Source organism: Anas acuta, chromosome 3, assembly GCF_963932015.1.
Source record: "Anas acuta chromosome 3, bAnaAcu1.1, whole genome shotgun sequence".
Classification (NCBI taxonomy): domain Eukaryota; kingdom Metazoa; phylum Chordata; class Aves; order Anseriformes; family Anatidae; genus Anas; species Anas acuta.
The window spans coordinates 113531126-113559030 of NC_088981.1; the positions used below are offsets into that span (position 1 = coordinate 113531126).

At 38.0% G+C, this 27905-nt stretch overlaps 1 protein-coding gene and 1 long non-coding RNA gene across 3 annotated transcripts in view; one reads left to right on the forward strand and one right to left on the reverse strand.

Moving 5' to 3' along the window:
• Positions 1-27415, forward strand: part of LOC137854880 (uncharacterized) — a 139393-nt gene extending 111978 nt beyond the window's left edge. The window contains exon 3 of the long non-coding RNA XR_011095428.1: positions 27405-27415. This is a non-coding gene — a long non-coding RNA (uncharacterized lncRNA). The remainder of the gene's footprint in view (positions 1-27404) is intronic.
• On the reverse strand, positions 963-12170 carry LOC137854877 (cysteine-rich venom protein-like). Of its 2 annotated transcripts, XM_068678837.1 has the most exons (9): positions 11981-12170; positions 8764-8825; positions 8376-8426; positions 6850-6969; positions 6240-6327; positions 4226-4371; positions 2948-3042; positions 2325-2413; positions 963-1662 (listed from the first exon to the last, which is right to left on the reverse strand). In XM_068678837.1, the coding sequence occupies exons 1-9, from the start codon at positions 12153-12155 to the stop codon at positions 1535-1537; spliced, it is 954 nt and encodes a 317-aa protein (XP_068534938.1). In that variant the 5' UTR covers positions 12156-12170; the 3' UTR covers positions 963-1534. The 2 variants fall into 2 exon arrangements, with proteins under 2 accessions (XP_068534938.1, XP_068534939.1); XM_068678838.1 differs by lacking the exon at positions 8376-8426.
• Positions 27416-27905: the final 490 nt, after the last annotated feature.

The window sequence follows — 27905 nt, forward strand, 5'->3', positions numbered from 1 at the left end:
ACGACTCTTTGGGCCCGGCTATCCAGCCAGTTTCTAACCCAACGAAGCGTGCTCATACCTATATCCCAGCATTGCTTAATTTGCTGGTAGAGAGGTACCCAAATGAGAGGGCAGTACAACATGAAGTGAAAAAGTGGTGGAAATGAATGAGGAAAAAAATATCAGAAGAAACAACAAAACAATAAGCTCTTTGAATTGTGAAACCAGGCTTTGAACTTAGAGCTCACCTTTCAGTACTAGCAGAAATGCCACTGAAATTAATGAGTCAGAAATACGTACTGAAATTGCCACTGCAATCAGTGAGTCAGAAATGTGTGCTGAAATTCTCGTGCCAAAATCTCTGGGACTTGAAATCTTAATTATGACAGGAGCTTCCTTATTAAAAGAGCATTGGAAGGTGAAACTGCTGTAAGGTAAGGCTAAAATAACATGTAGTCCTATTGTTGACTCTGCGGCAGAACACTTGCTTCCCAAAGGTCACAGAAGCAGGTATTGCATGTTATTTGTAGAAGCATCCATTCTCTCTGAAAGAGATTCTGAAGAAAAGCTGTTTGTCTGACTGCTCTTTTTGACTAGGAAACCTCCAGTTTCTCACATTAGTGGTTTCTGCTTTCTTTGCTAAAGAACTGAGTTCCTTTGAAGACTTCATACAGTCAAAAAGTTGATGGAAGTGAACTGTGTTTCATGGTAATAAAAAAGAATGAAAACTAAAATGAATTGGTGAGTGAGAAATTAACAATTTAATGATTGATACAGCAAAAGCAGTCATTCAAAAAATAACTTTGGAGAACACACTTACTTGTCATTAAAAGGAAAATTTCCAAACACAAGAACCATCCCCTTCAGCAATTTCTTTTTGTGAATTAAACCATTTTATTGGGCTGCTCTTTCTGATTATAGAGCAGGTTTGGTTATCTGTATTTATGCTAAGTGTAATCTTACATTATAAAAAGGATCATTAATAATAATGAACTATATATTTTTTATTTTTTTTTTTTGAAGTAATAGATGTAACTATTTTAAAGTACAAATTAAGTCAGCAAAAGACACATTACAACATTACAAACCAGAATAGCATTAGTGGAAGCTGCTCTGCTCTCCTAATTTGTTTTATTTTACCTTATTTTGAGAATTACATATTTCAGGTAATGTCATTTATCTTCTGGTCTAGTTTACAATACATAAATTGAAAATGTTGATAAAGTTAAGATTAGTTCCGTTAGTATGCTAAGAACATAAAAAAACATGGAACTTTATGGAACACAGTGCTCCTTTAGTAACATTTTTGGAAAACAAAGATGTGAGAAGCTGATCATTATATATGTCTGATATCCAAATGCCAAATTTCAATTAACACCTCCACTACACTTCCAGAGCATTATGTGAATAGAATATAACATTGGCCTGTAGCTCTTCCTCATATGTATCACTGTACTGAAGTCAGTCTTTTTGCGTGCATGGGGAATGTAGGATATACTTTGTTTTAGTGAAAGAAGTTATGAAGGAAATGGATGTGTGGGAAGTGATGAGCTTTTTATTTTATTTCAGTTTTGCATTGGCAAGAAGCTGGGCAGTTCTGCTTAACAAAGTCATTGGCACATCCATAATCTTTTTCCAACTGAGGACAATTGGAATAAAGATCCTGAAACTTGCAAGGGTTGGCTGAAAATGAATAAAAACACAAAATCACAAATTGGACATAAAAGTCTACAGTGTTACCTTTCAGAATAATTTTTCATTGATATTTCTTTAATCTCTCATTTTTCCTCCTTGCTGTTTACTCCACAGCAGCAGCCAAGATTTTGACCACACCTACAGTATTCCTAGCTTTTTTCAAGGTTTGAACTTACAAGCTATTTTGACCTCATTGCAGTCAATAGATCTTCTTACACTAAGAAATACTTGTGAGAGCTTCTGTATGGAGATCTAGACCTTGTCATCTTTAATTCAGGTCATATGAATATCTTGATCTATCCCTGTGGGTCCAAAAAGCGGAGGGTATCTGCATCCCAATGTACATAAAACCAGCTACCATTTAACATTTGCCCACCCTTCTCACAGACTCCTTTTTTGGTTTCACTCCACAAGTTGTCCCACATAGGTAAAGCACCTAATGTGAGGAAGCCTGGGACTGCAATTGTTCTTCCATAAAACAGATGATAAATAGTAATAATATGGCAACCTATACAGCATGAGATTAATAGCTTTACATTTGGCCTAATATTTGAACAAACCATTTTAAAACTTCCTATTTGCATAAACTAATCGGTATTTTTTAGAGTGTCAACTTTACCTGTGTCACAATTAAAATGCTTAAAACTTACTGCATAATCCGTTGTCACAAGCATTAGGGCAGTCACCACAGGGTTTTCCTTCTTTGTAGGGTGTCTTCATTAAATCTACCCTATTCCCCCTGAAACATAACCATTACTAACATAAACTATAAACTGATTATAACATATCTAAGAGTATAACTTAATTATATGGATGCATACATATATAAATATATGCTAAATCTTTATTTATAGGTCAAGCTATTGATATATATTAGAATGTGAATATGGAAATTAATTTTAGACAAAGTTTATAAAACCTCATTCTGCCTTAAAATCCTTTCCCCTGCCCCCCAAATAGTATTATGGTACCATTATGCCTTTCTGAACCAAGGTTTCAAGGAGAATATGGAAAATATTTATCTGTGATCTACTATGATGAGAATTAGGGTTTGGGGCAAATTAAATTTAATCTGAAAATCAGTGTCAGCATTATGTTTTATGCTTTTACTTGCTTGAGGATTCTTTTGAAAGGTATGTTTCTGTCCATATTCTTAATATGTTCCTAAGACCTGTTCCTGCGCTGTGAGCGATGCATTGTGTTACAAATTTCCTATGTCCTGTCTCATTTTGATAATGTAATAAGAAATTCCAGTAGCAGAATCAATACATACGCAGGGCAGTACTGGCACACATAAAAGTACTTATAGGTACTTGTAGGACAGTAAGCAACCGCACATCCAATTTGGTAAGACTTGTACCAAACCACCTGCAGATATAAGAATAAAGATAATTGGAGAATGAAAAACAAATAGAATTGAAAATAATTGAAGTAAGTTATGCATTAAAGAAACGTTTGCAACCAAGTTAAGTTCTTTATATCTAACCTTTATAGTAAATATTAGTCCCAACTTGTTGGTAAAGCATTTCTTTTTACCTGCTTTCACCCCTCAATCAAATAACATTTTTGGGTATAATTACAAAATTTTATCATATATATACATACATACATATATAAAGTTTTAAGCTAAACTGTCTTGACGTAGTGTATTTTCATTTAATTACAACTGTTGAAAAAGATGCTGTAAACACAAAAGATGGTGTAAAATTTTGTATATGTAGTTGAACAGAGGAAGTTATCATAAGCCACTTTCCAACTGGGAACTCTCTGAAGTAATGGAACTCCATATGGAACTCCATCATAGCATAAGTATATACATATCCTTCCTGATAATTCAATAACCCTATCCTTCCAGTGTCTGAGAAATTTTCAAATGTTAAACAAACAAATGTTTTTTCCCATTTTATCTTCCTGAAGCTTTGAAATACTTGTATCTTTACTCTGTGTGCAAAAATAGTTGTGTTCCATGTCATATATGTGACTAAGTGTGTGCATGGTTGGAGACTTTGCTGAAGGGAAACAAAACCAAAGGTGATGTTGGCAGAATAACAATCCATATAGGAAGAACAGTAGAGCAGAATGCACAACAAATATTTACAAATTTTAAAAGATCAAAATTACTGAGCCTTCTCCCAGTGAACAAACTACTCAATATCTGCCATCAGAGTAGACTGGGTGGGGGGCACCATGACACGTCTCATGACACCCAGCCATGGTTTATGGGGAGTGGGGTGGTTTTGATGACTATAGCTATTTTAACTCCTTCTGTAAATCTATTCCAGATTCTCCATTTGCTGCACATGAACTCACTTAATACTTAACCGGATTTGGTGTAATCTAGCAATTTAAACTAAAGCATCGACTTCTAGTATACTTTATGAAAAAATTGAAATGACACAGCCTTTTAAATTCTGTCTTTTGTTGGTGTAACTTTTGTATCTCTATTGTACTTGTTGTATTTGAATATGATGGGAGGGTAAATATTGCTTGGCTGACGTGGATTTTTATTTGTTCAGCATAGAATGAGGTTGCATAAAGAGGTTGCATCTACCTGAGTGTAATGGCCAATCACAGCACCTTCTGTTGTTGCTCCTACTCCATATTTGAAATCTTTCACCTCATCGTACCAGGCCTGAATAGCATCTGACCATGAGGAAGGGGCAGTTGACATGTAGAGATTTTCACCACAATCTACATCTGAAAAGAAAAAGGTACTGAGAAATGAAGAAAACATGCACATGTGAGAACAAGTAAAAGTTGCTGTGAGATCCCTGGCAGCTTTCGTTCCAGAAGGGATGGCAGGGATTTTTTTCTGGTTCCATGACATCACCTTTTGTCAATTCTGAAGTCATCTGGCTGATTTACAGCATGGCCAACCTGTTTGGCTGGTACTTTCATTGCTGACAGACCTTGTAGGTGTCAGTAGATACACATGCAAATGTGCACTATAACAGATTCATGACTGTATTTTTGATATTTGGAAGGTGGCAGCTCTAATCATCATTCAGTTCACAGTCCTTTAATCTTGGGAAAATCACAATAATTCAAACTTTACTTGTGGTACACACTAAGGTGTCTACTGTGTCATGTGTATTTGCCTATTGTTTTTATTCAGGTCTAGTGCCCTGACCAACCTTCCTATACATGCATAACTTCTCATGTGGGGTTCACTTTAGCAAGAACCATTGGATTCATTTTTTTTTTTTCTAGACAAAAAGCATGAGAACTGAAGGTCAGTCCACATTTTATACAGAAGCCAGCAGTAAATACCACACTGGGCAGTGATCACAGCTATTGCTAATGTGGTGTAGCTGTAACCTCAATATCCAATGACTGAAGTGTTTACATGAGCCTCCCAGATAGTTGTAGGTTGAAGCAAGGTGCCAGGGGACTTAAAAGTTTTGAATCTTGTCTTAGTATCTATGCACCTTACCACCTTAGGTTTTGGACCTTCACTCTCTTCCCCGTCCATCCCAGACAGTTAAATCCAGCCCTCGCAAGCTGGTTTAGGCAGAAAATTGGATCAAGATTTTCTTCTTTCTAATGGAGATACTGAAAGTGTATATTTTCTCACTATTTATTTATTTATTTGTTTATTTCAGCCACAGAAGAAAATTGGATATGCTCATGTAAAACTGATGCAACTGAGATGAAAAAAGGACTGAATTCTTCTTATTTACTGGACAGATTTACATCTAGAAATCTATTTTTGTCCTATGCACCAATAAAAACATATTGAATGTAAATGATATCTCAAATGCTTAGTCAAATAATTTAAAAGATAAATTAAAACAAAAATAAAAATCTCAAAAATTGTTCAGTGCTTTCCATCAACTTAAAAGTTTGATAAGGAAAGTAGTGCTTGAGGAAGGCAATTAGTGGGAAGTGCAAGACCAGAAATTTTGCACACTTTTTTTTTTTTTTTCCTCAGAGACTGGTAATTTAACACAAATTTGATAACTAAATGAAGTGGTGACAATATATCATACAATTTCCATTGGACTTACACTTTTTTGGTACAAGTATTTTTGGGTAAGAGCTTTTTTGGGTAAAAGCTTTTTCTGAACAAAATTTAGAGCAAAAACATCTAGAAAACAAATGTACAGCTTTAAGTTTCAGTCCATACAATCCTAAAGATTAGGATGAATGAACCATGTCTTAGAAGAAATTTTTTTTTCCATTTGATTACATTTAATGTACAGGAATATGCACTGACCAATTCTGGTTTATGTCACGTACTTAGTGGACATTTTCAGTTAGAAATGTGAATCACATCATCACGTTATGAAATCACAATTTATAAAAATAAAGTTATACCAAAAAAAGTACACGAAATAATTACATTATAATACATATTACATTACAAGCTATTATAAAATTATAACATATATTTAGCTCAGTATGTAGTCTCATCTCAGAAGATATGAATCTACAAAATGAGAATAAGTAAATGAATTATTTCAGCTTCATTTTGATATCAGCTAATTTAGAAATCCCATGCTCCCAAATTGCTTACTTTAATATTGTATATGACATCATTCAGTGAGCAGTCATTCTTTACTTACTGGTTCTCCTTTGGCTTGAAGGACTGTGATTGAGAGAACATTGATTTGCCCAGTTTTGAGCGTTAGTTGCAGCTGCAAGGTTCCATTCCTTCATAAAAGAAGAAAGAATGTAAGAAGAAAATCTGAGTCATTCAGGCATTAAGCACTGATGAACCCCTCCTGAAGGAACAAAACTTGGAAACTACACTTTGAATCAGAAAATTGTATGCAAACCCCTATTTTTAGCAGGGGTGTTGGTGCTGGGAGTAGAAATGGATTTACTGTGCACCCAGGAATTGACTAGAAACTGTGAAGAATGACAAAGAATATATCAGAAATGAATGAACAATGTTGTGGCTCCTCCTTTTCCTCCCTTTTCTTTCTCCTCCAAAAGAAAGACACATTACTGTTTATACACCACAAAATCTCAAAATCTTCCAACCCTTTTTTTTTTTTTTTTTTCCCATCTGTGCAATTTTATATTTCTCCTGGTGGTTGCTGTGCTAGGTCCCTAGGAAAGGTTTGGAGGGTGCATTTGTTGCTAAATAAAATAAATTGACCTTTTATACAGTTCTGTAGCTCTCACGCAGTCCATTCCTCAGTGCCGATAGATTTACAGCACACAACTTACCATCCTCAACATGTTGCTGGCAGTTGGGTTTACTCCTCTCCTGAGCGCATTATGTTTGTCAACAATTAGCTTTTGCTGATCAGCGTTCGTAGTTAACAAAGCAGGGAAAGCGTCAGGTACCTAAATTGAAAGCAAAGTTGCATATATATATGTATATATATACTTATGTGAATGTGACTAATACTGCATACTGTCTAGGAAATATTAAAATACCAAAAGACTAATATCAATGAAGGAGTTGATCCTTGTGACAGAGGAAGTACTTTGTCTCCTGTTTTCTAGGGGTGTTCCCATGCAAAGTAGCACTTTGTGTGGTTAGCAGTAATAAAAATACCACTGGTTCCTTCATCCTATCTGCCAGCCCTCTTGGTTGACTAGAATATCCTGGAAGATCTCTTGTACCATTTGTACTTCATAATGTTTTGGGGAAACAGGATCTAAAAATCATATGAACTGATGACTCTATATACGATGTGTTCCTCTTCATCAGCATTTTAAACCAGCCCTTTGATGGCTTTTGCGTTTGATTGTTTATTTATTTATTTATTTTCTGTTTAACCACAGGATCATCACAGACCTCTTGTGGTATTTTATCAGGCAATCCTAGAGCATAAAAAATACTGTGTTAATATTTTTCATGCTGTAGATTTTCTTCCACTCTTGCTATAACTGATGGTATTTCTCATATATTATTATGTTTTCTACATGTTAATATGTTTTCTAATTAAAAATAGCCATATGAACAACTCTGACTCTTCTTTACAATCTTTGCCATTAGTCTTCTAGATGGCATCATGGAAAGCAGAAATTAAAAATTCCCATCATATTTTTTAGGCTGTTCTGTATTATGTGTCATCATGTCTTACTTGCTTACTTACTTGCTTCTGCTGTTTCTGTCATACAGCACTTCATACTCATCAGTGACTAAATTGATGAGGTAACTAGTGAACTGAGCCCATGGATGAACACCCATAATGTGTTTATTATTGATGACATTTTTAGCAGTATAATAGCACTGCCAATAGTTGTAACAAAAGTTCATTTGTATGTATTTATTTTCACTGATCAAGATAATCCAATCATATTCAATATTATCTTTCCAGCATCTAATAGTTCTTCTAGACACCAAAATTTAAAAAACATTTCCTATTTATGTTTTTTATTTATATTTCATTAAATCTCATTCAGCCATAAGGTTTTGATCCTGTGATAACTTACTCTTTTGTTTAACTCCAGAGGGACTAATCACGAACAAAGCACATCGTTTGCTCTCTCCACTTCATGTAGTTAAAAAAAGTTTTAGTGTTTACATAGCTTTTAGAGAAACAAGATTTGTAGAAAGAAGTAGTAGTTTTAGTTGAGCTGTTACAGATGGGAAAAACATAGTCAAGCCTTCAGTCACATCTATATCTCTGAAGTAGAAATATCAAACTTCCCACTTCAGATTAAGCGTGGGTGGGGAGGAACTGCTAAGTGGGTGTTGAGTATGTTAGTCCGTTTAGCCACTTGAGGGATATCAGTGATACCTGTTGAGAGGATGGGACTGTGAGCAAAGGGAGAGGCACATAGCTCAGGTCCTGTGGGATGAGAAACGGAGATTGTTAGGCAGTTGTTGTCTTTAAAATTGAGGGGAATTAACTGGAAGAGGGCTTGATCTTTGGAAAGTGTGTGGGAGATTCCAGGACATGCAATTCTTGATGATCCAGCTCCTAGGTGACGGCAAGCCTATGCAAGCATGGATGCACTCTGCTGCTTTGAAAATTTGACTTTGAGGATAAATGCTTTCCTGATCCTATATATCTCATCAGACTTTTTCTGCATATGATTGGTGTGTAGAGGAAAAAAATAATTCAGTCAGACCTGTAGTCCTTCAGGCCCCATCCAGATTTTCCCAGTACAAAGAACAAATCCTACCTGTCCAGTGGATGGAGACAGCACAGCTGCAAGACACAGGAACACTATTGGCAGAATCATCTCTGAAAAGAGAAAACGGGATTTTTATTTTTTTCTTCTCTTTACGGAGCTTTTATTTCTCTTAACATATAACATATCTTTCTCCTGTGTGTCTCCAAGCTTTTCCGCAACTAGAAAGGTAATGGATTCTTTCTTTCTTCCTTCTCTTCTCCTCTCATTTTCAGAATTTCTGTGAATCAGCTGCTTTGTGTCTCATACTTTCTGGACTAATCCTAGTTGAATACCTCCAAATAAATTCACAGAACAAGAGGACATTCATGCTTCCCTTTCTGTAGAAAAACTTCTGCAAAGCACCCTGCTGTGGATGCTGCTTTTGGCTTGTTTGTGGCTGTGTTAGTCTGAAACTCCATTCTCCCCATTGTCTGCTTTGATTGGACTGCATTGGTGGAAAGGGTCATTAGACACAGCCCATGTGCAGACCTCTACATTCAGGTTTCCAGGTCTGCAGTCAAAACCCTTCCTAAATGACTTCAAAGCACTTCAAAAACTCACATGAGCTGGGACAGAACTGGCTGGACCAGAAATGGAACAGCATTACCATCCTGGGGAAGAGTTGTTTCAGAAAGATTTTTGCTTGCTTTATTAATTATTTAAGAAAACGTTCAATCAGAGTGCATGTAGTGTGTAATCACAAAAGAAATGGGAGTTTTCTCCAAGTGAAAAAACAACCACCAGGCTTTGGATTGACCAAAACTACTTGCTTAGGAGGGAGAGTAAAGGCTTCATTCTGTCCCATGACAGTGATCCAGAGGGTAATAAAGTTACTTTAAAATTTTGTTGTCTGATTGCAATCAGTCATAAGAGTTATGTTCAGCCTGTTTCTACTTAGCTACCTTGGGCAGTCAAGCAGGTGACTAGAGTGGAATTTACTTATTTTGGCAGTTTTCCCATCTTAGAACTCCAAGAGAGTTTATAGGCATGTTGCCACAGAGATGTTTTATTAGGTTAACTTCTTATTTGGTCTTGAGAGGCTGCTGGGTTTAGTTTTAATTTATCCCTGGAGAAAGGCCAGCTGGGTTTGCTGATCTTTCCATACTCAGCAAAGCCCCTTTACCTTGAGGCAACTGCTTTACATAAAACACAAGGTGCTCCTGCTCATGGAGAACATGATGTGAGAAAACACTGCCCTTTTCCAAATGGTACAGCAAGACCCATTTTCCTCACCAGTTTGCTTACCTTGCACAGAAGGAAACATGCTGTCCCTAGCCTGCAGGCAGGGGACCTGCACCAGCTCTGCTGAAGAGCAAAGCCTCTCAGAGTGGGCTCGGTGGCTATGTCTGCACTGGGAAACAAGGGAGCTGCTCTGTAGCTCAGAGGACAAAATGCAGGTGGAATAACCACTTCTGTACATTCAAATTCACAGTCTCCAAAGCAGTGTGGCTTTGTCCAAGTGCTTATAATTTAGGAAAGATCCAGCTGATCTGGGAACTCTATGAGAACTATTCTGATAATTAACAGTATAAGTTATTGATTTCTTATTCTTGGTATTTGTTTATGCATTGTTTAATTTTGACATAACCCATGACTCCTCAAAGCTCTTTAGGATCACTGAAGGTTGTTGTTTGTTTTTTTTTTTTGATTTTTTTTTTGTTGTTAAACAAGTTATTTCTCAGAACCTTTACAAAACTTTGCAGTGCATCTAACCTATAAGTTTAACAACAGAACATTATAGTACCAATAACATGCAAAGTGATCCTTTTCACTTGATTTCTAACTAAAAGTAAATAGATATGGGAATTATTTTCATCTCTACTCAAATTAAAAGCAAAAATACATTTTCTTTTTATTTTATTTTTTTTAGTGAAAACCGTGCTGGTATGCAAATACAGAACAAACCTTTTTGCATGTAAAACATGCAATATTAAACATTTTGTTTCAATGGAAAAATAACCATTCATTTAAATTGCGAACCTTTCTATTTTGTGAACAAACTGAAGAAGCTAACTTAAAAAGATTGCCAAAATATTAATTCACTGTAATATTTCCAATGAATTAAATCACAGTTAAATATAATTGGTAATTTAATGCATGATACAATTTTCAAAATGCTATTAGAATATTTTTAAGAAGCAGCGGATTGATTGCTCCAAGATACCAACATACTTTTGGCAATCCCACTGGTTTCAACCAAATGCTTATAGCTTGAGAGATGTAAATTTAATTGCTCTGCATTAATTTCTAGGCACTGGTCCTAAAATCAGTCTCTCTATCCCTCTCCCCTGCTCCCCCTCAATCAGACATAAATCAGGACATGTGCCAAGTCTTACTGACTTTTCTGCAACTCCATCTGTGTACAGAGACCTGACACTGAAAGAAACTTGTGTGGATATGTTTTTTCCATCCCTTCTCTAAGTGTTCACTTCATGAAATAATAAAACTGTTATATCCTAAATTATTCATATAAATGAATTTATATTACAAAATAACATCCCCATTAATTTTTATTATCCTTGAAAAAGGCCTGAAATGGACTAACACAAGCTGTCATTTCACTTGTACAGCATTACTGCATAAAGTCTGACTAGAGACCAGTGACAGGACACAAGGGAAAGCCTTAAAGCCCTAAAGAAAGACTGTCTATCTGAACAGAGAAGTTCAGATCGGACATTAGTAAAAAGTTCATCACAGAGAAGGTGTTCAAGCACTGGAACAAGCTCCCCAGGGAAGTGGTCATGGCACCAAGCCTGCATGTGTTCAAGAAGTGTTTGAACTATGTTCTTAGATATATGATTTAACTCCTAGGTTGCCCTGTGTGGTGTCAGGGGATGGACTCAATGATCATCACAGGTCCCTTCCAACCCAGAATATTCAATGATTATATGATTAGCAGCCACTGTGCACAAAAGTGGTAATGTACAAGGAGGTTATTTCCCCACTCTGAAAATAAGTGATGGTAGCTACACTTTTTTTGGTTGTTCATCTGTTCACCTTTTTTATTTTTTTCTCATTTTTTTCACTCTTTTACTTTTTTTTTTTTTTTTTTCCAACTTGCGTTACAGTATTGCCTATCGAATGACCACTTTTTATTGAATAAAATCCTATTTCTATAACTGCCCTAAATGGTTGAAGAGACCAGAAGCTTTTTGATAGTAGGTTGCATATTAATACATTATTAGAATTGTAATAATTTAAGCAAATAATTCATTATAAATCCTACCTTTGGTTTCCAGGAAGACTGGAAGCTTCTTCTGTCCTTCTGCAGGTGGTTCTGGAAGTGACTGGAGTTCTTCACTGGAGCATGATTTATAGTCCTTCTGTTTCCTGATAGGACCAGGTGACTCAGTGTCACAGGTATTATAAAATCCAAATGGTGACCAGAAGGAACAGTGCATTTATCATGTGCACTTCTAAGAAGGAGGTTTCATTTATTTATTTGTTTCTTTAATTGTTTATTTATTTCCTTCAACTTCTTGTGTTGGAACAGATGAAATACTCTGAAATTAGTTTTGTATGTATTGCTACTTAGATAGGAAATTTGAAGTCAATGTGAATGCCAGGTACAAAGGCTCTCTGCCTTGACACATCCAGTTGTAGAAACACTTGATCTTAATTCCCAGCAATGAAATTAAACTCAGTTAGCTACTGACTTGTCTCTAGATTGACATTGTTGTAACCAAGTTAGAATCTTGCCCATTCATTTTTCCATGGAAGTAAAAATATCTTGGGCCAATTTCCCGTTTGTGCTATAGCTTCTTTATATCAATCCAATAATGTAAAATTCAAAGAAAGAGAAAAGGATATTTCTTCAAATTATAGTTTTACCTAGTATTGAATAAAGAATAAAAGATTATTGTGTACACTAATATTAAATAATACATAGTAGCGACATTTCCTGGTACATTAGGTAAGATGAGAACGGGTGGAAATACCGTTGGATCAGAAGGGTATTTGTGTATTTGACTGTTTCTATTCACATTCAGTCTGGAGAGAGTACTGACCACAGCAGCTGCCATTGTCTGCATTTATATATAAATATTATTAGCTTTCTATTTAAATTCATGGTTTCCATAATGTCACATAAATAGCCTAGTCCCTTGTGAAGTAAGTCTTCAAATTGATCTTTTGCCTTGCATTACCTGGAAAGACAGTATATTTGCAATACCAGACAAAATGGTAGTGTTGTGATTAGCTGCCTGGCAATTAAATGGGAAAGAACATGCTGTCAGCAAGTTTGTGGTTGACACCAAATTGGAGGGAGCAGTCAATATGATAGGTAATAAAGCTGTCATTCAGATCTTGACAAACTGGAGAAGTGATGTGACAGAAATTATCTGAAAGTAAACAATTGGGAGAGACCAATTTGCTAGGGAGCAGCTCTAACAAAAAGCTACTGCTCTTGGGTGACAAGTTGCTTATGAGTCAACGTTGTGCACTTGCAACAGTGAGGGCTAACCATGTACTGCACTGCATTTGCCACCATGTAGTAAGAGTACTGAAAGCAGTGATTATACCCAACTTTTCAGCACTTCTGAGGCTGTATCTGGACTACTGTGTCCAGTTTTGGGCTCCTAAGTACAAGTAAGACATTGGAAAATGGCAGTAAGTATAGCAAAGGGCCATTATGTTGGCAAAGGGAAAGACAGATCCAGACTATTTTGCGACATGGACGTGAGGTAAAGATCACAATTTGCGACTCTGACCAGGTAATAAAAATGTATATACTCTTTACACTGAAGTTTACTACAAACTTGAATGAGGTGATGATCAATGTAATCTATCCTTCAAGCTTGTGATGAGTTTAGAGCAGATGAAATTCAGGGGTCCTGTATAACCAAAAATATTCTATGATTGTGTGATTTTATTTTGCTTACTTTGCAAAGGCATCAAATGAGGCTTGTCGTGTTTTACTTGTTAACTAATATGACAATTTAATTAATAACCATGGAAACTTCTAATTGTTTTTGAATTGAATCACATCGACTCAAATTGATTCAAATCTAGGATAGGATAGGATAGGATAGGATAGGATAGGATAGGATAGGATAGGATAGGATAGGATAGGATAGGATAGGATAGGATAGGGTAGGATAGGATAGGATAATAGAACAGAACAGAACAGAATAGAATAGAACAGAACAGAATAGTTATAAGGGACCTACAAAGATCATCAAGTCCAACTGCCTGGCCACTTCAGAGCTAATCAAAAGTTAAAGCTTTTTTTTTTTTTGAGGGCATTTTCTAAATGACTTTTGAACACTAAGAGGCATGGGGCATGGGGCATCAGTCACCGCTCTAGCACATGAGAGGCATCAATCACCTCTCTAGGAAGTGTGTTCCACTGTTTGACCATCCTCACAGTAAGGAAATTATAATCAGTGCTAGTGAAAAAAATTTCACTCAGGTGATCAGTGAACTGTGGATCCTAAGACTAAGACTAGCTGTTATGCTCATGTCTCTAATCTCTCTGCCTAATACACCGAGAACTCCTGAATCAACTTCAAGTGTAACAGCTGCCTATAAACATGAATGTATGATTCAAAATAACCTTATTATAACATTTATTTGAATAGAAATTCTGTCATGTTATTTCATATATTCCTATAAATTAAACTGTTAACAGTCAAAAACATACATTTCATAATTATAGGCTTACAAAGTAACTCTCTTGCTCTAGAGTTCAATCTCCTAATAGAAGCAATAATATTGTACATTTATTTTCATAAGAATTCTAGTTTGCATTTCCATGCCTCCCATTTCCAGGCCTCGGATCTCATTCATCTTCAGCTAAATTTTTCTGTCTCAGAGCATATGGTTTTTGGTGGAAGCCTTAGATATGTTCATCTCAGGATCACAAAAAAACTGAGGTTGGAATGGAACCTAATGAGATCATCTAATTCAGTCCTACTCCTACAGTGGTTTGCTCAGTGCCATGTCCTCTTGGTTTTTTATTGACAACCTATTTGAGTAAGCTGTTCCAGTGTTTGACTACCCTCACTGTAAAAAAGTTTTTTTTGTTGTTTTTTTTTTTTTTTTTTCTTCCCCCCTCAGGTTTAAATGGAATTTCCAGTATTTCAGTTTGTGATGACTGCCTCTCATCCTTTCCCTCAATACCACAGAATGGAATCTGTCTCCATGTTCTCTGCATGTCCCCATCAGGCATTTGTATATACTGATAAGATCTTTCCCAAGCATTATCTGCATTATCTTCTCAGGCCACACTGGGCAGACCCGAACAGGGCACAGCACTATAGGTAGTAGAGCAGAGGGGAAATATCACCTCCCTTGACCTGCTGGCAACGCTCTGCCTACTACAGCCCAGGATGTTGTTGGCCACCTTTGCCACAAGGGCACACTGTTGGCTCATATTCAACTTGATGTCCACCAGGACCACCCAGTCTTTCTCTGCAAGGCTGTTTTCCTTGCTTAAATTCATGAGGTTCCATCTGACCCATTTCTCCAGCCTGTTGAGGTCCCTCTAAATGGCAGCACAACCAGCTGGTGCATGAGCCACTCCTCTCAGATTTCCATCATATGCAAACTTGTTGTCAGTGTACTCTGACTTATCACTCAGATTAATGAAGATATTTCAGTCCACGTGCCCTTACTCTCACACTCTCTGCTCAGAAAGAATGGAGAAAACAAATGAATAGGATAAGGACTGAGTCTCTGTCACTCTGTTCATGCAGTGACCTTTATAGCCTTATCTCATGAAACAATCACTATTCAAACACTGCAGGATGCCCATAAATATTGTGTGCCTTCTCTTTCTATGAGCTCCTTGTATTCAATCTTTTGTCCCAATCTTCTTTTTTTTTTTTTTTTTTTTAACTTTTATGTTAACTATTGGACTTCTATTATGGTGCTAATTAATATTGAACTTTTTTGTACTTCAGTCTGTAATGTGATAAGTACTGAAGCACTTCTATAATATTACTTCTTTCCACTGTTCTGTTCTTGGTATTTATGTTAGTATTATACTCAACTGAAATGCCTTGTTATTCCTAATCAGAAAATCCAGACTCTCTCCAAATCCCACCAAAGACAGTAGGCTGGGGGTGGGCAAGGGTGGGGAGGGGACATTGCCAGGGCAGCTGACCTAAACCAACCAAAAGGATATTTCTTACTGCCATGTTCATTTCTTATATTAAGATGTTAAATTCACCAATAAAAACTGGGGGAGCAGAAGGAGAAGGAGGGGTACTCTTGTTATGAAAGTATCTATGTTCTCATGCAACCACTGTGTATTGATGACCTGTTTCCTAAGATGTGTCTGAGCATCACCCTCTCCCAGGTGCCTGCACAGCCTGTTTTATTCTAAAGATGGTTCTGAAAGAGGTGCAAACAACACTGCTCATTGACTCAGCTTTGGCCCCAGTGGACCCCTTTTGGAGCCAACCCTGGAGCCTCTTGCTATGAAAACCTTGCCATGTAAGCCCAATACATGGGACAAGGGATTTATAGCCTCTCTGGGAAACTCATTCCAGGTCCTTGCCATGTTCATAGCAAGGAATTTCTTCCAAATATCCAATTTAAATCTGCTCTTCTTTAGTTTAAAGCTGTTACCCCCTGTCCTATCACTACACACCCTGGTAAAGACTCCTTCCCCATCTTTCTTGTAGGCCCTCTTCAAGTACTGGAAGGTCACTATAAGGTCTCCTGGAGGTTCTCTTCTCCAGGCCCACCACCCCCAGCTCCCTCAGCCTGGCTTCAGAGCAGAGGGGCTCCAGCCTCTGTTCATCCTCGGGGCCTCCTCTGGGCCTGCTCCAGCAGCTCCATGTCCTCCTGGTGCTGGGCCCGGAGCTGAGTGCAGGGCTGCAGGGGAGGGTCTCACGAGAGCAGAGCAGAGGAGCAGAATCCCCTCCCTTGCCCTGATGGCCACACTGCTTTTGGCACAGCCCAGGATAAGGTTGGCCTTCTGGGCTGTAAGCATGCACTGCAGGGTCATGTTGAGTTTTTCATCAGACAATGTCCCTATGTCCTTCTCCATAGGGCTGCTCTCTATCCACTTGTTGCCTAGTCTGTATCCACATTTGGCATTGTCCTCACCAAGGTGCAGGACTTTGCACTTGGCCTTGTGAACTTCATGAGGTTCACATGTGTCCACCTCTCAGGGCTGTCAAGGTCGCTCTGAATCCCTTCCCTCTGAAGCGTCAGCTGCACCATCCAGCTTGGTGTCAACTGCAAACTTGCTGAGGGTGCCCTCGATCTCACTATGCCTATCACTAATGTTAATACTAAACGTTCTACTCCCTGATTAAAGCAGACACATAGAGATGGTAAAACATCTGAGAGAGAAATTTCCCTTGCCTGGTCATACAACCACTTCTGTTCATCAGTCCAGCATCATGAATGGTTGGAGTTGTCTCATTTTTTTGCATGACACAAAGAGAAAGCCCAAATGCTCATCTGGAGTTTCATGCCTGTTGCACTGATGGAAAACTCAATAAATGCAGTGCTTTTTAAGGGCAAAGAGGCTTTCTGGCAGTTTTCCCACTAGTATTTTAGACACAATCAGCCCTATTCTTTTCTCATGCTTAATATGACTAAAAAGACCTCAATTATTCAAGGATATAATTTTTTTTTTTTAATTACCCTGAACAAAAGTGTGTTCTTTTCTATGTATCATCTACATTTATCTCAAAAAGGCAATTACTTAGTGATCAGCATAACCTCAGATCACATGCCTGATACATATTTTGAGTCCATGATTGAGATTACAAGGTATATTAATACTCCTGAAAGAAATATGATGCCTCAGTTTTCATTTTTGCCTTGCTTCCCAAGGCCTCAGTGTTAATGATAAACTGGTGGCAATAGTGTCCCATTAAGCACAAACTTTGGGAAACCGCAGCCTGAAGGGTCCACTATGTATCTCTAGGAATAGGTTGGTTGCACAGTCAATCACCAAGACACAGTGATTCCATCCTAGAGAAGATAAAGGTTCTTTTATGAGCCATTATCTCTTTCTTCCTTCCTCATCATCCCTAACTTACGCATGGAGAGCACAAAACACAGGCTCTTCTGTAGTTCTTCCCAGAGTAATAAAGTCAATAACTCTAAATAAGCATAACTTAGAAAGTTAAACAACTCCTTTATTTAGTAACTTTAGAGCTCTGCCATAGCAAATGCATTTGGCAGCAGTTATTTGGAAGCATGTTTCAAGGATGTAATCTATTAGGCATTTACACAGAAAAATGCAACTGAAAATGAAATCAAATTTCCATGGTTTATCTGAAAGAAGATTTTCCATATCACTGCTGACATGTGGCTTTACCAAAGTCTTATAAATATTTGTTATCCTTCACTGAACATGGTATACTTTAAGGAAACAGTAGGTTCAAAGGATTGTTCCAAAATTCAGTGTCTTCCAGGAATGTTGCATGGTTGGACTAGTGGAACTATAATTTCCCTTCTTTTCAAAGTGTTTTTTGTTTTTTTGTTTGTTTGTTTGTTTTTTAGGTTCAGTCTACTCTTTAGCTTTATCAAATCCTGAGGTAGTCTAAAGGAAGTGTCTGTACCTGAAATAGAAAGATCATAGAATCTTAGAATCACAGAATCACACAATATCCTGATTTGGAAAGGACCCACAAGAGTCATCAAGTCCAACTCTTGGGTCTGCATAGGGCCACTCAGAAAATCAGACCCTATGTCTGAGAGCATTGTCCAAACACTTCCTGAACTCCAGAAGGCTCAGTGCTGTGGCCACTGCCCTGAGGAGCCTGTCCCAGTGTCCGACCACAGTCTGGGTGAAGAACATTTTCTTAACATCCAGCCTGACCTAGCCCTGTCGCAGCTTCACATCACCAGATCTTGTGTATCATTTAAGACTAGTAATGTACTAGCCTAGTAAAGAACATAGATTTGGACTTAAAAATAATTCTATCAAAGAACCTGAGTGGAAGAAATATTTATTGCAAAACTCTGTGTTTTTCTTTCTCTATATCCCTGCATAAGTTTGTTTATACCTCCATGGCTCTGAATTAAGAAGATATACAAGTGGTCAAGGAGAGTTTTGTGATCACAGTGCTGGTGTTTTTTGCTCCTGCATCTGTGGTTCCCTAGACACTGCAATGCTAGATCAAATTTTCAGGTCTTTTGTGCCGATTCGAGACAACTTCATTGGAAATTCAGTCATTATCTCTTTGGCTGTGGTGGTAAACATGTTAACACATGAAGGGATTGAGACTGAGATTGTCTCAAAGCCAAAGCCAGAGTCTTCATTCAAGCCTGAATCACAACATCCTATGTGCAGTGTCTGTGCATTTATGACTCCTGGCCTTTCACAGCAAGGGAGAAGCCCCCAAATCTTTTTTACCTGCCTCCCAGAAAAAGGCTCTGTCTTAATATCATGAACAGGCAATGTTCAGGCACGAACTTACCACAGTCATAAACCTTGGTAATCATTTCTATCAATAATGTGCTTCCAGTTTTATTAAGAAAACTCAAAATCCTTGGGAATAATTTCTTTTAATTCTATGGGTTAAAAATATAGTACTATCAAGTACCTGGGCATGATTCCAAACAGCTTCTGAAGTAACATTTTGTCCATCAGCACACTAACTCCTATGCACATAAAGGTAATAGAAGCTGAACTTTTTTTTTTTTTTTTTTTTTTTTTTTTCCCATATTTTATTGTAATAGATACACACAATACTGGAAACTTTACATATCTACCTGCACATCTGACGAACTGCCATGCCAAAATTAAGTCAAATGTGATGACAGCCTAAGAAAGAAATATAGACAATGTTACTGAGCTGTGCATTGTGTTTCTTTTTAAGAATTATTTGCACTCAACATTACAACTGTGGTCAACTTGTGTATTAGTGGCTTGTATAGCTACACTGCCTTTGAATTCACTTAAACACAAAGTTTATTAAGGAAGATGACCAGTGCTGAAGAAAATATTACAAAAACTATTAGACTGCATTCACCAAGGCATTTATGTACAAGAAATGGATTTAATTGAAGGATGTGCACAAGCATCTACATTTGAGCAGTGCTCCTTTCATAGACTTTGAAAATTAAGGGGTATCTTTGGGATAAGACTCGTTTAATCTCAAAGCTAACATCTAAACAAAATCATATTGAATACTTACATCTCTCACAGCTTTTGGATGTACATATTAAAATCTCATACATTTCTTATTTCTTTATTTTTATTTATTTACTTTTATTTTTACTAATTAATTAAAGTTATATAAAATTAATGTTGTTGTCAAGATAATAGAAATAAACTAATAGATATGGGGAAAGGAAGTTTCCTTCCTTCATGGGAAGGTAACTATGAAGGCGTGCACTAGCATCTTCATATGTGTGTTGGTATAGTTATGAAGAGTTAATTTTTCCTGTCCTTTTCTTCTCTTTACAGGGAATTTCTGTAGTTTCTCTATGTTTTATGTGCAATTTTCTCTGATTTCTCATGCTGGCAAAAAAAATTACCCTTACGAAAATAGAGTGAGAAAAGGCAGAATCCAGACAGAATCAGGACAAGGGGAAGACAATGCCAAAATATGGAAGTGAAAATAAAGTCTTTGTCATTAGAAGAAGGATGAATATTTGCAGATTATCAGTGTCTTTTTGGTGTTCATCAGGGAGAAAATAAAAGGGACCAAAGGGGCTGAAGAAAAGTGAAAAAGTTCAGTATTGTCAGGAGGTAACTATCTTGCTAACTGTTATCTTTTTGGCAAGGACTCTTTGGGAGAGGCCTGCATTATCTAGATTTTACTCATATGATACACCAGCATGGTCTGACAATTCTGTTTGAGATATCATCAGTAACAAATATGGATAAAGTTGAGTAAGCTTGGATTATATACATGAAGAAACACATCTCTGTTCTTGGAGACATTGGCACTGCCTGGGAATGAAGGTTATCTGCCTTGGATTGCACACTGTACTACATGGATGTGATTATATTGGCCTGTGTCTCAGACAGCTGATACTTGCAGTTCTGTGCTATGTGGGTGATGACTTGCAAGGTTGTATCTACACACAGTCAGGGAAGTTTGAAGTGAAGACAAAGAGGAGAGGATTTTCTTGCTGAAACGTGGATGTCTGTTGCCGCTTATGCTAAAGCATATCTGAAACATATGCATGGTGCTGACAGGTATTACACAGCACTTAGGGGACAGCATCCTTCTGGAATGTCAGAGGGATGCTAGGTGGGACATCCTGTAAAATAGCCCTAAATATCCATATATAGGCAAATGGATCACATTCCTATTATTTCAGGCATTGTGAGTTATCTTGCCTGATTTCAGCTGTGCTTCAAAACTCTGTGGATTTCCTAAAAGTTATCTGTCATATCTGCATGGCTTCTCAAATGACACTAAATACTGAAGTTTAGGCAGCTGAATATTTGGCTGTCTTATTCAGTCTCTTTCCTTCAGATGTTGTCTCAACTTCAGTGTCTGACACTGTCTTGAGATGCTGCAAAATATCCTGCCTTTAACTTTAGCTACTGGTTCACAAAGTTTGAGGTTCCCATTGATCTTTTGTTATATCTGACAGCCTTGGGTATCTCAGATTTGCCAGGACATTTTACTCGGCCAAGAATAGCTAACCTGAGGGAAAGAAATGGAGACTCAGCTGGGTAAACATCAGGCATTTAATCCAGTTTACACCTTAGCACTCACTCCATACTCAACAAAGATAAAAAGTCAGAATCTTCTATCCAGTTTTGCTTTAATATCTTTTTTCTCTTAGACTTAGAAAAATACGAACAAGCCTCTACAGGTGTTTGTGTATCTCCAGTTACTGACAATAAGGCCAGATTCACTTTCACACACCTAACTGGAGGTATCCACATTTGACCTGAGTGTTCTGGCTCTTGTAGCTGGCTGTTGTCCACAGGGGTCCAGAGGCATTAAAAGTACCTTTGATAGAGATATCAAAGAGATATTCATGTGAGACATTTTGTTTGTTTAGATCAACAGTAATAGAGTCATGAAACCTAGTGGATCCAAAATATGTCTGAGTCACAAGGAAACCAAGGAATTTCTTGTCATTTGCATACTGCAGTCCAGATGTTTAAACTGGTCAAAATTTCTTGAAACAAACAAATCTTGTCAAAACCTAATCTCAGACTGGACCAGCTGAGATGTTTCCATTAATTTCCCTGAATGCTGCATTATGTTTGCAGGAAGGATTCAGCTAGTGTTGGTAGGAGATAACACCTTCTTGTCATGGTAGAAGACCCAAAGAGGCTATTTCACTTGGAGCACTAGCAGGTTGGATAAATACTGTGCCTTCACAGCAATGTGTCTTAGATTGATGTGGTAACATTGCAACATCCCAACAGCATGGTGCTAACCATGCTAAAGTTATGAAATCCATTGCCAGGTGCTATGTAATTACCTGAATGAGAGAGATTATGCTGGGATGACTTGAAGTTCATACTCATTGAGTGAGCCTGGGCTACTCATCATTCATAGGCTTCTCATTTATTAAACTATTAGAGAGCATCTAAAAGAGGGAACCAAGGGTGATGAAGGGTCTAGAGGGCAAGAAGTATGAGGAGCAGCTGAGGTGCCTTGTTTTTTTCAACCCAGAGCAGGGCAGGTTGAAGGGAGGCCTCATGGCGGCCTGCAGCTCCCTCATGAGGGAAGTGGAAGGACAGGAGCTGAGCTCTGCTCTCTGGGGACAGTGACAGGACCCGAGGGAACACCATGGAACTGGGACAGGGAGGGTCAGGCTGGGGATTAGGGAAAGGTTCCTCACCCAGAGGTGGTCAGGCACTGGGACAGGCTCCCCAGGGCAGTGGTCACGGCACTGAGCTGCCAGAGTTCAAGAAGCATTTGGACAATGCTCTCAGACATGATCTGGTTTTGGGATAGTCCTGACAGGAGCTGGACTCCATGATCCTTGTGTATCCTTCCAACTCAGGATATTCTGTGATTCTGTGATCTAGTCTTCTATTATAGTTGTCTCGTCACTACTATTAATGGAAATGGTTTCTAAAGTGAAAATCTCCACCCCAGTGAATACTATCAGAGACGAGTTCTGGGTATAAAACAGAGATAATACTAGCTTTGCAGATAGAGGTTAAGAAACATCCCTTTGAGTTTAGATGTTATACAGTTAATTTTAATGAAACCATTAAACATGTATTTGTTTGTGCGAATTCAGGCTTATATAGGAGTGCTCTCATTTATTTTTTTTCTGTGCTTGGACTTGAACAGTAGTCAGTGATGTCTCTCTCTCTCTTTCTCTCTCCCTCTCTCTCTCTCTCTCTCTGTAAATGTGTGTTTGTGAGCCCAGTGCCATATTTGAAGTCTTTCACCTCGTGCTTGTCTGACAGCTGACCAAGTACTGAGAGTGTCTGTTACAGACAGATTTTCACTGCAGTTCGCAGCTAACATAACAGAGGGAGAGGGGAGGGGAAAGACGGTTCACAAAATGTATGAGGAAACATGTTGGGAAGATGCAGGGATCTCTGTGCAGACAGAGTGTCTTTTGTCTCTCAAGCAGAATGACTCCCTGGCTTGAAGCCCGCAGCAAAGCAAATAGCAGAGCAGATTCATTATGCCCTAGTGCTGCTACAAGACCGTACATCTGGGAATTAAATTATAGACAAAGGTGGGTTCTCTCTCTATTATTTCTTGTAATCCCAAGAAGTTGCCATTGTCTCACCGCTCAATAGCTTCTTTGTATTCACTAGATCTGCAAAGCCCCAAATTACCTTCCTCAAAGGAAGTTACAGTTGTATTAAAAATGTTTCCTTATATTCTCACTCAATTTCTAAAAGAACTAGGGCCTGTTATTGTTCAGGATTATACAAAGCAGATGGTATTTTCCTTTTTTTTGTATAACTGTATTTAGATTTGAATGGTGAGATTATTTTTTTTACAGTTTTTGTGTATTGAAGTCTGTTGTCTATATAACTAATGGTATAGATGCCCTATATTACTTGTGATTAAAGTGAAAAAGACACTAACGGAGCATGATTTATCCCAGCTGAATAACTTAGGACAAGATGCATTGCATTCTGGAAATGCTTGTATTGCTCCATCGATTACAGAGATCTAAGACAGACATCTGTCTTACAAATCACTAAAGTAAAGGAACTTAAATTCTTCTGAACACTCAAAAGTTTCTGAATTTTCAATGATGATTTCTGTTCCTACTGGTGGTCAGCTCAGATTTATTTAAGCATTAAATAATTAAATAATTAATTTTGAAAACAGGTGTAGATTTTTTTTTTTTAATTTATTCATTTTTTAAGCAACTGGGTAATTAAATAAAACTTTAAACAAGGTTATATAAAAATGTGCAAATAAAAGAAAAAAAATACCCCTAACCTCCCCAAACATTTTAAGGCTCATTTTAAGAAGCAATGACTCTGCTAGGAAATAGTTTATTGTTTCAGTAAGATAAATCTACATAAGGTGTGATATGTCAAAGAGAACGTACTTGGTGTTACACCACCTTCAGATGAGTAATTCCTTCGATATCCAGTCAAATCTCAGTAATTATCATTGATTCTTAATTGACTCCCTTAGCACCTGGAATTTTTGCAGGTGTAGACTTCTCATAAAGAATGATCCCAAATGGAGCCTGGAAAGTAGTCTGGAGAAAGTACTGTTAATTTTGTCTATAAACTTGTGAGCTATATGCTAGCTCCTTATACAGTATTTTCCTCCTCTCAAACAGCTAGTTTGTGTTTAGAATTATAGAATCATAGAATCATAGAATCATAGAATATTCTGAGTTGGAAGGATCCTACAAAGATCATTGAGTCCAACTCCTGTCTCTACACAGGAACATCTAAATGTTTAAAAGCATGGCATTTTCCCAATGTGTAAAATGAATACTAAATGTAATTTTCAAATTTTGATTTTGCACAGTAAGCCCAGAAGAAAGGTGCAAATATGGTAAACAGACAAATACGAACCTTAAGTGCTTACAGATAAATTATGCTGTTACATGTCTACAGAATTACAGAATCTGGGAAGGCTTGAGATTGAAAGGAAGTCTGGAGATCATCTTGTCCAAGCTCCTTGCTCAAGCAGGGAAACCCCGAGCAGGTTGCTCATATATTCCCTTAAGAATAATTAAACAAACAAACAAACAAACAAACATAAATATTAGAGGATATATTACTGAAGATAGATAGCAGAGATGCATTACCCACCCATACACTTCTAATTTAGAGTATATTTGCCTGCTATTACCAATTGTACTTAGCTCTGTGATGACTTTTATGATCAACCTGTCATCTGTAGATTGACATGACCAAATGGATTTCACTTGTGACCTAATCAGAATGTAAACAAAAGTTTTAGGAGATTAAAAGTTTAAGGGGTTATCTCAGTCCATAGACTAGGCTATCTTCAATGTTCGCAGCTTGACACAGCGTTCCTTGTGCATCAACCCCAGCATCAGGACACTGTATATTGTAAGAAAGACGAAGTAAACAGAAATTTCTAAATGGAAGAGCTGGAGTTAAGGCCTCATCTGTCTATCCTCTGAGTCTTTATCTTCTACAAATATCTACTGTATGTTTGCATATATAAGCACACAGACTATCAATTCCCACTCCCTCTCTCTGTGTATACATACATAAATATATATGTCTATATACACATTTACATTTACATGCATGTAAATGTAAATGTAGCAAATAAATCTGTGCCAGGGCCTGTTCTCTGCCTCTGAGATAGTTTGGTAGCTTGCTCAGCCTCCAGACTGGGTGTCTACATTTAAATTGCCTCCTGGGGATGGTCTCTGACCCGTGATAACACTTGGTGTATACCTGGACATTGTTTGGGACAGAGTTTTTGGGACAGGTGTTGTTCCACCTGTTAAATGTCATAGACAAACAGTTTCCAGTGCCCATACCCTGGCATTGTTTGTTTACTGTGTGGACATATTTTAAGTCTCCCTAAGCTACTAAAAATAATCCTTCTGAACTCATGAAATACTAGTGCCTGGAAATGCCAGCATTGCCCAGGGTTCACAGAACCACTGAATAGCTGAGGTAGGAAGTGATTTCTGAAGGTCATCTGGTCCAACTCCTCTGCTCAGGCATGGACACCTACAGAAAGTTGCCCAGGACCATGGCTTTTGAGTATCTTCAAGGAAGATCAATTTTTATTTTACAACTGTAAAACAATTACTGCTGAGTGAACCAAAGTCTGCAGAGCTATTCATTTTGGCTATGTTTACTTGTCCCTCACTCACTATAATGAGAACCTAGGTATCTAACTTGATAATAGACACTTCTGTATGTATGCTCAAATGCGGATAAGTTGAATTGCACTTCAGTTCTTTGAAGACAATTTTAAAAGTTGAAAACTCATGGGTAGGTTGATTTGCTTAGACATGTAAAGAGTTTTCTAGATGAATCTTTTCCATGTGTAACTTATTCTTGAAAAATAGAAATTTTAACAGGCTATTTTGAATGTTCTCTAACAATAGAACAATATTAAAAGACAATGTAGAAACTCTCCAAACAGAAGAAGCAGGTCCTTCCAAAACCCAAAAGTAATGTAGTGCATTTAAAATCAGTGCTTTTCCACTCCTACTGGTATTCATCCTGCACCAATGAAGTCTTCTGTTGATTTTAATACACACAAAACAACAGACCTCTCTTACTTTACTACAATCAGCATGAAAAAATTTACTTTACTTACTTTACTTACTTTACTACAAATCAGCATTGTCTTTATACTGACTGACTACATGTACCTAACCTGGACGCTATAATCATAATGGATTATAATTTAAACAGTGTATCTGCATCTATTGTAGAGGTCCTGCTTAAACTGGACATACTTCTCCCTGTTCATAGCAGAAAGCTGAGTCTGGCAGGCCTGTACAACATGATGTTGCATACCTTTTTTTTTTTTTTTTTTTCCTTTTCTACTTTTACAACAGTATTGCCTATTTACAGAAGACTGCTCAAACATGGCCTTTTATCTTTAACTTTTGCAGGAAATTACTATGACTATCTAAACAGATATAATTGGCTCACCTTCTCATTTGCTTGTACAGTTATGCTGTTTGTTAGGAAAAGGCAAAATCTAGATGTATTTTAGATGTTTCTTAGTCATGAGGCATAGAAGACAGGTATTAAAACTATGTTCAGCAAACAAAACTTCAGAGATTTTCAAACTTTTAAATTCTCCCAGAACGTTTCACCAAGAGTTGACTTTTATTTAGATAGCTGCACCAAGTTCTGTAAAGATGAATGTGAGCCAAGCTGATGTTGCACATGCAGCCCTCTATACAAATAAACGTATGTGTGCACATGCATATTTATAAATATGTATAGATAGCCACTCAAAATATTTTCAAATTGATGTGTATGATACATTATAAGCTTCATTAGGATTCATTTGTGTAGTGAGATTACATGACAAAGTTTTGGTGGTGGGGGGGGGTGGCATAGGTGTGGCTTCTGCAAGAAGAATCCAGAAACTGGCTCATGTTAGATAAGGGCCCAGCCACTGGCCAGAGCCAGGCCAATAAGCAATGTTGTTTGTGCCTCTGTGAGCGCATATTTAAGAAAGGGAAAAAGAAAAAACTGCTGCTCAACAGCAGCTGGGAGAGAGAGAGAGGAGTGAGAAACAGCCTTGCAGACACCAAGGTCAGTGAAGAAAGAACGGGAAGAGGTACTTCAGGCAGCAAAACAGAAGTTCCCCTGCAGCCTGTGGAGAGGCCCCTGGTGGAGCAGGCTGTCCCCCTGCAGCCCGTGGGTCCCACATGGAGCAGATCTCCACGATGCAGCCCGTGGAGGAGCCCCCGGTGGAGCAGGTGGATGTGGCCTGGAGGAGGCTGTGGCACATGGAGAGCCCCCGCAGGAGCAGGCCCCAGGCCGGAGCTGCAGCCCGTGGAGAGGAGCCCACGCAGGAGCAAGGGGTCTGGGGGGGAGCTGCCGCCCGCGGGAGACCTGTGCTGGAGCAGTTTGCTCCTGATGGATGGACCCTGTGGTATGGACCCATATGGGAGAAGTTCTTGAAGAGCTGTTGCCTCTGGGCAGCCCTCGCTGGATCAATTCAGGAAAGATGACATCCTGTGGGAGGGACCCCGCATGGAGCAGGGGCAGAGAGAGAATGTAGGAGTGGCGGAGACAAAGTGCTACAGACTGACCTCAAGCCCAATTCCTCTGTCCACCTGTGCTACTTGGGGGGAAGACG